Source organism: Oncorhynchus masou, chromosome 12, assembly GCF_036934945.1.
Source record: "Oncorhynchus masou masou isolate Uvic2021 chromosome 12, UVic_Omas_1.1, whole genome shotgun sequence".
Lineage (NCBI taxonomy): Eukaryota > Metazoa > Chordata > Actinopteri > Salmoniformes > Salmonidae > Oncorhynchus > Oncorhynchus masou.
In genome coordinates, this window is record NC_088223.1 from 28,747,791 (window position 1) to 28,761,718 (window position 13,928).

The 13,928-nt window shown below is 42.0% G+C and overlaps 1 protein-coding gene across 1 annotated transcript; it reads right to left on the bottom strand.

Annotated features, from left to right (window-relative positions):
• Nucleotides 1-905: 905 nt before the first annotated feature.
• LOC135549809 (stathmin-like) lies at nt 906-8,202 on the bottom strand. The gene is made up of 5 exons (XM_064980126.1): nt 8,127-8,202; nt 6,202-6,248; nt 5,455-5,627; nt 2,180-2,371; nt 906-1,867 (listed from the first exon to the last, which is right to left on the bottom strand). The coding sequence occupies exons 2-5, from the start codon at nt 6,218-6,220 to the stop codon at nt 1,805-1,807; spliced, it is 447 nt and encodes a 148-aa protein (XP_064836198.1). The 5' UTR covers nt 6,221-6,248; nt 8,127-8,202; the 3' UTR covers nt 906-1,804.
• Nucleotides 8,203-13,928: the final 5,726 nt, after the last annotated feature.

Genomic DNA, 13,928 nt, shown 5'->3' on the forward strand with positions numbered 1-13,928 from the left:
GTTATAAATATACTTCAGTATCAAGAGTAAAAAAAATCATTTTAAATTCCTTATGCTAGGCAAACTAGACTGCATGATTGTTTCAATTTACAGATTGCCAAAATACATTTTCAAATTAAACATTTTTAGTGAGTCTGCCAAATCAGAGGCAGGAGGGATGAACAGGGATGTTCTCTTGGACCATTTTTGTCCTGTTAAGCATTCAAAATGTAATTAGTACTTTTGGGTGTCAGGGAAAATGGAGTAAAAAGTACACCTCTTTAGGAATGTAGTGGGGTAAGTTGTCAAATATAAAGTACAGCTACACCAAAACGTTTACATTACACCTCTGCTCAGCTTAGAAAGTAAATCCTTCCAGTTTATTTTCCTTTGTCTGAGACAAAGAAAAAAAAGGGGGAATAATGTCCAGCGCTTTCTCGCCTCCCAAACCCCAGATGGCGCATGGAGTAGAAAACCACACTAATTTACAAAACAGACACGTCAAGAGAAGCATAAAGCTAGGCCCATTGGTCCGTGTGTATTTACAATGTCAAAGATTAAACCCAACATCCTTCCTTGACCTTTGGGTCATGTTGAAATGGCACAAAGGGCCAAGGCACTACCTCAGTGCAAGAGGCTTACTACAGTCCCTGGTTCAAATCCAAGCAGAAGCAGAGTCACATAGGGCAGGGCACAATTGGCCAAGCATCATCTGGGGTTGGCAGTCATTGTAAATAAGTTTGTTCTTACCCGAATTGCCGAGTCAAAAATAAACCTTAGCCTGGAATCTAAACAGAAGTATGGATTCCAGGACAACGAGATCCACAGAATGCAATAATCTGTTCCAGCTATGCATCAAAGGATGGGCTTTAAACGGCAGAAATCTGAAGCAGCACAGGTATCAATAAAGCACACATGGAAAGGGGTTTGACAATTGTATTTATTGTTTAGCACAACCGTTAAGTCAACTCGTAACATTATCTATTGAGATACAAAATTGCATTCCATGTGTAGACCCAGTCTTCCAGTATCATAGATACACAAGCCTGGGGGGAAAAAAAGTTAATTCATGGACCTACAACAGCAAAGGCATGTGCTTTGAAACAAAACCCCACTTTACATAAGCAAAAAAACCTGCAGTGGCACAAAGATTAGACGTGGGGTGAGTTGAATGGCACCCTGTTCAGTGCACTACTTTTGGGTAGTGCATTAGGGAATAGGATCAGGATGCCACAGACCATTAAAGACTAGCAGTTCTCTGAATAGTAAAAGATGTCATACAACACCTGCTGTGAAAAAGGTGAACTCTATCAACAACCATTGATCAATAACTATTAGCCAGGTGTAACAGACAAGATTCCAAAACGGCACTATGGAAGCGAGCATGTCAAGGACCTATGCATGGAGACATTCATCCTTGAAGTACATATACTGCCAATTTTCATTAGGTCCGAAGATGCAATGACAAAAGCTAAATAGCGAAAGAAATGGTCTGTATGAAATGGTCACTAGCGGTCAAACCCTTGCCTCCTCAATTTCTCTCAAAGGACTTTAGCTCCTCTCCAATGCATTGAGAGGAATTGACATCTTGTAACTTAGGCGGCCATGGAATAGAAGCAACAAGGGAACAAAAACAGCCACATGTAAAGCTAATGCAAGTACACTTATAGCAGGAGAGTAATTGAATTCACAAACAGGGAGAACTTTATTTTCTTCATAAAGGTAGGTGGCAGTGAAGACAAAAATACTGGCCATTAACTAAATATAAATCAATCTTTGGATATGTAAAAAACCCTCTAGTATACAATCCCCAATAGACAGATATTCAGTTCTCGGCACCGCCCTCTTTGGTTTCCTTCTTGGCCCGCACCTCTTCCAGTTTCTTGTCCTGAGAAGAAATAGAAGTTCAAACCAGTGACATCCTTCAAAACATTTAAACAGACCGTACAAAGCGTGGCGTGTCAGTGACGACAACGTACATTCATATTTTCCATCAACAATTTGTCATGGTTGACCAGTGACATTGGTGTTAACTGTTGGTGAGAAATCTAAATGTTGATAACTTCTGGAGGTCTCCCAACTCACTTGCAGAGATCAAGTCCTTGAGACAACCCCCACCCCCCTGCTACGACTGGTAGCAGGGTCAGACTGTCACTGCAAGACTGGTTTGCATGTAAACGATAGCAAGAGGCTAACATACCTTCTCCTTGAACTTCTCGCTCATGGCTGCCTGAAGGGCCTCCTTGTTCTCTTTGTTGGCTTCCATCTTCTGGTTAAGCTTCTCCTCAGCTATCTTGCTGAAGTTGTTGTTCTCCTCCATGGCTTTCCTTTGCACCTCCTTCTCATGCTCCCGCTTCTCAGCTAGGTGCTTCAAAACCTCTGCTTCATGGGACTGGAGGATGGCACAAGGGGGAGAGGAGTTTGATTGATACCCAACAAAACATTTGACTACTGTAGAGCAGCGCTCCCCAAAAGGCAGAAACCAGGCCAAATACAGCCCCCAAGTTCAGAGTAAATAAAGTTGAGGCTGGACATGACTCAAAACCAGCACCAAGTGATTTTAAATTTGGGACATTTGTTCCAAAGTATTCCCTCTAAAATGTAATCCTATACAAATATAAGCAAGGATTAGGTTCAGTCAAATATCAGTTTGGGCTTGTCGGTCAATTTGCAGTCAACAAATTTTGTAATTATGTTCTGGGCCCCGACTAGCCACTCAAAACAACCCTCAGCTGAATCTAGTTAATCTCAGGCATAGAGGCATGTAATGCATCATGGCAAAAGGTTAACGTGTATCCACACACTAGCTCTATCTATCCTGCTCAAAAAAATAAAGGGAACACTTAAACACACCGTAACTCCAAGTCAATCACACTGTGAAATCAAACTGTCCACTTAGGAAGCAACACTGATTGACAATTTCACATGCTGTTGTGCAAATGGAATAGACAACAGGTGGAAATTATAGGCAATTAGCAAGACACCCCCAATAAAGGAGTGGTTCTGCAGGTGGTGACCACAGACCACTTCTCAGTTCCTATGCTTCCTGGCTGATGTTTTGGTCACTTTTGAATGCTGGCGGTGCTTTCACTCGTGGTAGCATGAGACTGAGTCTACAACCCACAGGTGGCTCAGGTAGTGCAGCTCATCCAGGATGGCACATCAATGCGAGCTGTGGCAAGAAGGTTTGCCGTGTCTGTCAGCGTAGTGTCCAGAGCATGGAGGCGCTACCAGGAGACAGGCCAGTACATCAGGGGACGTGGAGGCCGTAGGAGGGCAGCAACCCAGCAGCAGGACCGCTACCTCCGCCTTTGTGCAAGGAGGAGCACTGCCAGAGCCCTGCAAAATGACCTCCAGCAGGCCACAAATGTGCATGTGTCTGCTCAAACGGTCAGAAACAGACTCCATGAGGGCCCAACGGCCCAACACCGTGCAGGACGTTTGGCATTTGCCAGAGAACACCAAGATCGGCAAATTCGCCACTGGCGCACTGAAACCAGGTTCACACTGAGCACGTGACAGTCTGGAGACGCCGTGGAGAACGTTCTGCCTGCAACATCCTCCAGCATTACCGGTTTGGCGGTGGGTCGGTCATGGTGTGGCGTGGCATCTCTTTGGGGGGGGGGGGGGCACAGCCCTCCATGTGCTCACCAGAGGTAGCCTTACTGCCATTAGGTACCTAGATGAGATCCTCAGACCCATGGTGAGACCATATGCTGGTGCGGTTGGCCCTGGGTTCCTCCTAATGCTAGACCTCATGTGGCTGGAGTGTCAACAGTTCCTGCAAGAGGAAGGCATTGTTGGTATGGACTGGCCAGCCCGTTCCCCAGACCTGAAGCCAATTGAGCACACCTGGGACATCATGTCTCGCTCCATCCACCAACGCCACACTGTCCAGGAGTTGGCAGATGCTTTAGTCCAGGTCTGGGACGAGATCCCTCAGGAGACCATCCGCCACATCAGGAGCATGCCCAGGCGTTGTAGGGAGGTCATACAGGCACGTGGAGGCCACACACACTACTGAGCCTCATTTTGACTTGTTTTAATGACATTACATCAAAGTTGGATCAGCCTGTGGTGTGGTTTTTCACTAATTTTGAGCACAACTCCAAAGCCAGACCTCCATGGGTTGATAAATTTGATTTCCATTGATAGTGTGTTTGATGTCAGCACATGCAACTATGTAAAGAAATAAGTATTTAAAAATATTTCATTCAGATCTACAGTGTTATTTTAGTGTTCCCTTTTTTTTAAGCAATATATATTTATTTAAAGGTAATTACATTTCAGGATATAGTAATATTTATTGGGATCCAAACAGGATTTCATTTTGCAATATATTGTATTGATAAAACTATTTGTACACTAGTTGGTGGTACCAAAAGTACAGTACTTTTTGTTCAATAGCTTGTTTGCTTCTTTTTCCTTTTTTACAGGGAGACAGCACTTTATCGCCATGACTGATGAACTCGTTGTGGCTTAGTCTTGTCCATCTGCAGCAGACATATGGTGAGCAATATGTCTGGAATATTGAAACAACCAGTAAAACATGTAGCAGCTTTTTTGGTCCTCCAATAACCGGTATCTGCGTTAAAAAAACACAATCCGTCAACCTCTATAGAGACATCACTACAGACCCTGATTTGATACTGGGCACCATCACAACCAGCCGTGATCAGGAGTCCCATAGGGCAGTCTACAATCTAAGTGATTTATTTCATCTAATAAAACAGTTCAACTAAACATCAAGAATCACAAATGCTTAGTGATAAATTAGCGGTATTATTAGTCCAGGACTCAAAAGCTGACATTTTTTAATAGGAGCACAGAAATGTGTTCATTTTAAATAAAATTACAAAGGTATCGATTGAAATATTTTTGGTGTTCCATGCTCAAGCACATTGTACCCCCAAATATTTGCATCATTAAGAGAGAAAGTGTTCAGCTGCTCCTTTAAGGGACAAGCCATTAGTGGTAATATTTGTCTGCTAGTTGCAAACAGCAACAGCAAACTAATATTGAAAAACTGCATGTGATCAAAACAGTGCAACTAGCCAAGAAACAGACAAAGTCACACTTCAGTAGCCTCTCAGGTCAAGTCGACCAACTTCTATATTTGGGCTTGAAAAGCTTCCCAAATTGTGTGACCACCCAGCATGGCTGGTGAAATAACCTTCTTAACCATCAAAGCCAAAATATACCCGTGTAAATTTTCCACCTTAATGTCATGATAATATCCTATTGGCAGACCCCTTGCTATTCCTACACCTAGTAAATACATTCCCCAAATTGTGTCAGTCAAGGCTAGGATTTCACCCCCCAAATATGTTTTTAGATAATATACACCCTTATTCATGGTGAGGGTAGGTGACCTTTTTTCTGAACAAGTTTTACCTTTAGAGGACCCCTTTTGGCTCAAGAGCACACCCATAAGCAAAACCTCAGTCTAGCATCTTTAACTGGAGCACAATCTACCTTCCTCCTTTCCTCTGCAGCCTCCAGTTTCCTCTGGATCTCCTCCAGGGATAGGTCCTTCTTCTTGGGGGGAGACAGAGGGAACTCTCCCTTGGCATCTGGAGCTGGAGTGCCCAGGATCACCTCAAATGCCTGGCCAGATGCACGTTTGTCAATCTCCTTAACCTGAATATCTATGAGAGGAGAAATTACGCATGTTATTAAATCAAAGTTCATTGGTGGGCCACAGAGATGCAACAAATTGCGTGTGTTGCAACAGTGCAATAACTAACAATATGCACATAATCCAAAGATCAGAAGCAGCAATGCCAGAGTCCAGAAAATATATAAGTGCGTATAGTCAGCATATGACTAGAAACTGTACATCAGCCATAGTTATATAATGAGCCATGATTAGAAAGCAGTATACACAAATGAACTCCAGATGAGGAATACATGCAGGCTGACAGATAAGGGAATGGGGCACTTGTTTGGTAAAACTGAAAAACGTATTTCCAAATGAGGGAGGGGACAAGTGAACATCACAGGGAGAAAGGGTAGAGAGAAGGACACTGTGTGGACATTGAACTAGGCTTCCCCCATGTCCAAAAAAACACTGCATCTGTCACCTGGACTGCTGGGAATAGACGTGACTGGTCAAAACAATACAGTGGAAGCGCATCAGACTGGCTTCTACTTGGTAATTTCTTTCAGATGGCGAGGGGTGAGAAACTACTAATTTCACAGCTTTCAAAAATCACAACTTACCGCCGCAGGAGGCCGCCATTTCAACAGTGAACAGCAAGTCAATGTACCTGGAAGAAAGTTCAGTCACATTTACTTGCAACCCTTTTAACACTAGCAGTTGTCAGTGCATTTACAGTAACCCGGCCTTAACCCCAACAACCAAGCCTGCCAACACTTGCTATTGCATTAGTACATCCTTGAACATGAAGAACCACACTCCCAAGGACTGGATGAAAACTCCATCTCATCTTTACAATGTGCCTGAATAACAGCACTAGCACCCTCTAGTGGGATAGAAAAACAATTTACTGTGTGTTTAGGTGGAAGACTGACGAAACAGCAGGGTAAAGCAAAACAAGGTCCACTCAGTGGCGACATCCTTCGGTCATGTTCAACAACGACCAAGCAACACCCTATTAATGTAGCCTATTTTAAAAAGCTGTCTGGAATTCATTCACAGCTAAATAACTACATGGCACATTAAACTACATTAGCCACATGCAATCAAAATACTGTAGATTGGCCCTTTCAATTGCCATCTACAGCGTCTGTGCCATTCTGTTGCATGGATACTTTGAACTAACAGTCCATGGTTAGAACAAAAAGGCTAGAGCTTTCCGAAATTGCAGGGTATTGAAAATGCGAGTGGGAAGCTGTAGAGATATTTGGCAGCTATAACCTACAGACGAAGCCAACAAACCTAATCTATGAATATTCAAGCATGATATATTCAACACAAGCTGCAATGGTGCACATAGCGAACTATCTATAAGCCACAGGGGGACAAAGAAAATAAAAAGTTCCAACCGACGCAAATTCGAGAGCACGCCCAACTGCAATAAGAATGCGAATCGCCGCATACATTTGCATGTACAGGAATTTGACTGAAATGGTGCTAATAAAAGACAGACAATGGTGCTGGGGGGTGTAAACATATCATAAATTGGGAGGGACACCTGCAGCAATCAAAAGCTGTTGTCTTGAGGTTGACAAATAATAGGTAACGTTTCAGGGTAAACAACTGTCGTATAGCTTCCAAAATATCAATTAATGGCACAACAATGGTTATTTTGTTTGATTGCAATGAACGTCAATGAGACGAGTTACAAACAAAGAGGAGCGCGTGTTCAAGGCAGCTCCGCCCGTTTAGCTATTCGCATGCAGCCCCTCACCACACCAAGAGTATGAAAAAATATATATAAAAAAAGGCCAGAAGTCAACGATAAATAATTTAAACGTCAATAAAGCTGATAATTGTTAATGGCGACTGGAAGCTTCAAATACCGATGGTAGCGTTCATTTTGCAAAGCACCCTGCAAACAAAATGTTTAAAAAGTAGTTAATGGAAGCGCATCAGTTGATGGCTGACCAAAGTAGAAAAATTAGCTACTTTAAAGATTCAAAGTGACGTGTATATTATTTCTGTAAATTCATGACTTTACTATCAACGTCGTGTAGTCAATAAAATAATGTGCGTCAGACTATCAAGTGTGCATCCCTAACCAGCAAGTAAAAAGTGTCAAGACAAACACTCATTGGTCAACGACACCTAAACGTTAATCACCGTCTGAAGCTGAACAGATCAAATATGGTTAACGTTACTGTGGAACAACAAGTCACCCACCATTAGATACATGTTCTTTTTACAATTGCATACATTTTTCACCAATGCAGCAATGAAAGACATGCAGTTACCAATGTCTGAACAACAACCTTAACGTTGACTAGTTACTGTAGGTTGGTTGCTAGCTAACGTTAAAACATTTTATTTTTTAAACGATGTCGTTTAGCCAAGATTGAAGCTGAGGTAACACATTCTATCACCACTTGACAGAAAAAATGCTTAAGGTAAAACCAGTACCATCATAAATCAGGCAAGATTACCTACAATTACAATCTTTAAGTCGTATTTTTGGTACGGATAACGTTAGCTATATTACACCCACCTTAATAAACAGTGAAACAAAATGCTCCTTAACAGCCAGACTTTAACCGCGAATTCTATGCTCGAGCATGGCCAGTTCGCGCATAAAAAGCCCCAAATGTGTGTCGTCAAAGCCAATTCTACAATTCTATTGGCTGTTTCTTACTCTCTCCGCACTCCTGGTAGTTGTAGTTTTAGTGCTTTCTAGATGTCAACACAGACAGACGAGAATCCTCCAATCAGTTCAGTTACTTTGGTCATGAACTTTGAAAGAACATATACATTGATTGTTTCAATTTTAATTGATAAAAAAATGGGTATTTTGGGGAAGAAATGTCAAAAGTGTGTCTTTGACCTACATCAGTCAGTCAGCCCTTGAATGAAGTGTGTGATGATTCAGGGTGTGCGCCATTACATAAGTCTTCATTGTTTAGCTCCAACTAACCAGATGCGCGTTCTCGACCGGGCGCTCTGTAGGACTGTAGGGTAGCTATACGATTTATTAACGTTTTGATCACGTTGTCTGCACTATTTTTTTTTCAGCATTCCCTGCATAGTCATGACTGTCATTGTGTCCTACTTTGTTTTTATCACAAAGATATATATGACTGCAAAGGATCCATGGAATGACCCATATTTCCTCCAGAGCCAGAAAGCTGCAGTCATACATCATTTACCAACCATTTGTCTGACGTCAGAGGACTTGCGAGGCCTACACCCCCAATCCTGAAAGAAGTCAGCTTCTGTTTGTTTTTAACTAATTTATTAAAAATAAAAAGCTGAAATGTCTTGAGTCAATAAGTATTCAATCACTTTGTTATGGCAAGGCTAAATAAGTTCAGGAGTGCAAATTTGATTAACAAATCACGTACGTTGCATGGACTCACTCTGTCTGCAATAATAGCTTTTAACATGATTTTTGAATGACTACCTCATCTCTGTACCCCAGACATAAAATTATCTGTAAAGGTCTTTTAGTCATGCAGTGCATTTCTAACACAGATGCAACCACAAAGACCAGGGAGGTTTTCCCATGACTCACAAAAAGTGCACATATTGGTACTGTAGACTGGTAAAAAATAAAGACAGAAAAGCAGACATTGAACATCCCTTTGAGCATGGTGAAGTTATTAATTAAACTTTGGATGGTGTATCAATAAATCACATGAATGAGTACCACTATCCATATTTTCAAGCATTGTGGTGGCTGCATCATGTTTTTATGTTTTATTTATTTCACCTTTATTTAACCAGGTAGGACAGTTGAGAACAAGTTCTCATTTGCAACTGCGACCTGGCCAAGATAAAGCAAAGCAGTTCGACACATACAACAACACAGAGTTATACATGGAATAAACAAACATACAGTCAATGATACAGTAGGAAAAAATGATATATACAGTGTGTGAAAATGAGCTAAGATAGGGGAGATAAGGCAATAAAATAGGCCATAGTGGCGAGGTAATTAGGATATAGCAATTAAACACTGGAGTGATAGATGTGCAGAAGATGAATGTGCAAGTAGAGATACTGGGGTGCAAAGTAGCAAAATAAATACATAAATACAGTATGGGTTGAGGGAGTTGGATGGGCTATGTACAGGTGCAATGATCAGTGAGCTGCTGGAGTATACCTGCTGGAGTGCGTGCTGCGAGTGGGTGCTGCTATGGTGACCAGTGAACTGAGATAAGGCGGGGCTTTACCTAGCAAAGACTTGTAGATTACCTGGAGCCAGTGGGTTTGGCAACGAGTATGAAGCGAGGGCCAGCCAACGAGAGCGTACAGTGGTGGGTAGTATATGGGGCTTTGGTGACAAAACAGATGGCACTGTGATAGGCTGCCTCCTATTTGTTGAATAGAGTGTTGGAGCCTATTTTGTAAATGACATCGCCGAAGTCGAGGATCGTTAGGATAGTCAGTTTTACCAGGGTATGTTTGGCAGCATGAGTGAAGGATGCTTTGTTGCGAAATAGGAAGCCGATTCTAGATTTAATTTTGGATTGGAGATGCTTAATGTGGGTCTGGAAGGAGAGTTTACAGTCTTACTAGACACTGACAGTGAGGGGAAAAAGTATTTGATCTCCTGCTGATTTTGTACTGACAAAGAAATGATCTGTCTATAATTTTAATGGTAGGTTTATTTGAACAGTGAGAGACAGAATAACAACAACAAAAATTCAGAAAACGCATGTCAAAAATATTAGAAATTGATTCGCATTTTAATGAGGGAAATAAGTATTTGAACCCCTCTCAATCAGAAAGATTTCTGGCTCCCAGGTGTCTTTTATACAGGAAAGGAGTTGAGATTAGGAGCACACTCTTGAAGGGAGTGCTATTAATCTCAGTTTGTTACCTGTATAAAAGACACCTGTCCACAGAAGCAATCAATCAGATTCCAAACTCTCCACCATGGCCAAGACCAAAGAGCTCTCCAAGGATGTCAGGGACAAGATTGTAGACCTACACAAGGCTGGAATGGGCTACAAGACCATCGCCAAGCAGCTTGGTGAGAAGGTGACAACAGTTGGTGCGATTATTTAAAAATGGAAGAAACACAAAAGAACTGTCAATCTCCCTCGGCCTGGGGCTCCATGCAAGATCTCACCTTGTGGAGTTGCAATGATCATGAGAACGGTGAGGAATCAGCCCAGAATTACACGGGAGGATCTTGTCAATGATCTCAAGGCAGCTGGGACCATAGTCACCAAGAAAACAATTGGTAAAACTGTGCGCCATGAAGGACTGGAATCCTGCAGCACCCGCAAGGTCCCCCTGCTCAAGAAAGCACATATACATGCCCGGTCTGAAGTTTGCCAATGAACATCTGAATGATTCAGAGGACAACTGGGTGAAAGTGTTGTGGTCAGATGAGACCAAAATGGAGCTCTTTGGCATCAACTCAACTCGCAGGGTTTGGAGGAGGAGGAATGCTGCCTATGACCCCAAGACACCATCCCCACCGTCAAACATGGAGGTGGAAACATTATGCTTTGGGGGTGTTTTTCTGCTAAGGGGACAGGACAACTTCACCGCATCAAAGGAACGATGGACAGGGACATGTACCGTCAAATCTTTGGTGAGAACCTCCTTCCCTCAGCCAGGGCATTCTAAATGGTTTATGGATGGGTATTCCAGCATGACAATGACCCAAAACACACGGCCAAGGCAACTAAGGAGTGGCTCAAGAAGAAGCACATTAAGGTCCTGGAGTGGCTTAGCCAGTCTCCAGATCTTAATCCCATAGAAAATCTGTGGAGGGAGCTCAAGGTTTGAGTTGCCAAACATCAGCCTCGAAACCTTAATGACTTGGAGAAGATCTGCAAAGAGGAGTGGGACAAAATCCCTCCTGAGATGTGTGCAAACCTGGTGCCCAACTACAAGAAACATCTGACCTCTGTGATTGCCAACAAGGGTTTTGCCACCAAGTACTAAGTCATGTTTTGTAGAGGGGTCAAATACTTTTTCCCTCATTAAAATGCAAATCAATTTATAACATTTTTTGACATGCGTTTTCTGGATTTTTTGTTGTTGCTATTCTGTCTCTCACTGTCCAAATAAACCTACCATTAAAATTATAGACGGATCATTTCTTTGTCAGTGGGATAACATACAAAATCAGCAGGGGATCAAATACTTTTTCCCTCACTGTAGGTATTTGTAGCTGTCCACATATTCTAGGTCAGAACCTTCCAGAGTAGTGATGCTGGATGGGCGATCAGTTGAAGAGCATGCATTTAGTTTTACTTGCATTTAAGAGCAGTTGGAGGCCACGGAAGGAGAGTTGTATGGCATTGAAGCTCATCTGGAGGTTAGTTAACACAGTGTCCAAAGAAGGGCCAGAGGTATTCAGAATGGTGTCGTCTGCGTAGAGGTGGATCAGAGAATCACTAGCAGCAAGAGCGACATCATTGATGTATACAGAGAAGAGAGTCGGCCCGAGAATTGAACCCTGTGGCACCTCGATAGAGACTGCCAGAGGTCCGGACAACAGGCCCTCCGATTTGACACATTGAACTCTATCAGAGAAGTAGTTGGTGAACCAGGCGAGGCAATCATTTGAGAAACCAAGGCTGTTGAGTCTGCCGATAAGAATGTCGTGATTGACAGAGTCAAAAGCCTTCGCCAGGTCGATGAATACACAGTAATGTCTCTTATAGATGGTGATTATGTTATGATATCGTTTAGGACCTTGAGCGTGGCTGAGGTGCACCCATGACTAGCTCTGAAACCAGATTGCATAGCGGAGAAGGTACGGTGGAAAACGGTCGGGCTATGCACAGGCAAAATCCTAGGGGAAAACCTGTTCCAGTCTGCTTTCCACCAGACACTGGGAGATGGATTTACCTTTCAGCAGGACAAGAACTTAAAACACAAGGCCAAATCTACACTGGAGTTGCTTACCAAGAAGACAGTGCATGTTCCTGAGTGGCCAAGTTACAGCTTTGAGTTAAATCTGCTTGGGAATCTCAAAATAGTTGTCTAGCAATGATCAATGACAAATTTGACAGAGCTTGAAGAATTCTGAAAAATATTATGTGCAAATGCTGCACAATCCAGGTGTTGAAATCTCTTAGAGATTTACCCAGAAAGACTCACAGCTATAATTACTGCCAAAGTTGATTCTAACATGTATTGACCCAGGATATTGAATACTTCCTAATCAAGATATATATATATATATATATATATATATATATATATATATATATATATATAGTGTTTCTTTTTCCATAATTTTTTCAACAAATGTTCAACATTTTCTTCCACTTTCACTTTCTTCCACTTTGACATTATAGTATTTTGTCTCGATCGACAATTCAATCCATTTTAATCCCACTTTCTTAACACATCAAAATGTGAAGAAAGTCACGGGGTGTGAATAGTTTCTGAAGGCACTGTAGTTGGAGGATTTCATTTGCGACAGCAGCACTGTTTACTTTCAGTGTTCTCTGCTGTTGTAGCTTATACTGCTGTAACCCACTATGCTTTTGTATTCCATCAGCATTCCCAGTCCTGCTGTGCTGTGTTGAGGGAGAAAGAGAGAGTGTGTGGCTGTGCGTGCGTGTGTGCACTGTGTAAGGCTTAAAAACAGCTGTAGTATTAACACTGATCACATCATTAAAGGGATAAACAGCAAGGAACTTTACCCCCCACTTCATCTATCTGAAGAAAAGGAATTAGGTTCAGTGAGACAGATATATTTTTTATATGTTGAGTTTATGGGATAATCCCTATCACTCCATGACAAATCTTAGAAAATTGGGGTAAGGGGGTGCAAGCATACATAAGGTTAAGGCATAATACTTAGGCTATTGACGTATTAGTTAACACAACGCTTCTGTTGGACAACGATGCCTCAAAGAGAAGCAAGAATCACATTTCTTTAAGATATCAGACTAATATCTGTTTGGCACCTTGTTTGCCATCCTTTCAAGTCACCATATGGTCACCATCCCCCTTTCTCATTGTCTACACCCATCTACCATCATCCAGCTAATGCATAATTAGGATTGAATGATGGTGACTAATTATGAATAATGGTGGTAAGTGGTAGAACAATGTATTCTGTCTCCCATAATGTCAGTAGTCTTTTTAGTGTGATCCCTGCCAAAATTGAATCCATGACCTTGCCATTGCCAGCACCATACATGCTCTTACCAACTAAGCCACATACTTCTTCAGACAGTATCTTCTTCCTACATGCACCAGTAGCTATAAGATTCATAAGCAAGATGAAACTTAAGTTTTGTGATTGAATACACTCAAGGCCTCTGTATTAGACACACAAAAAGAAAGGTGGTTATGTAAATGTTAGTGTTGGGAT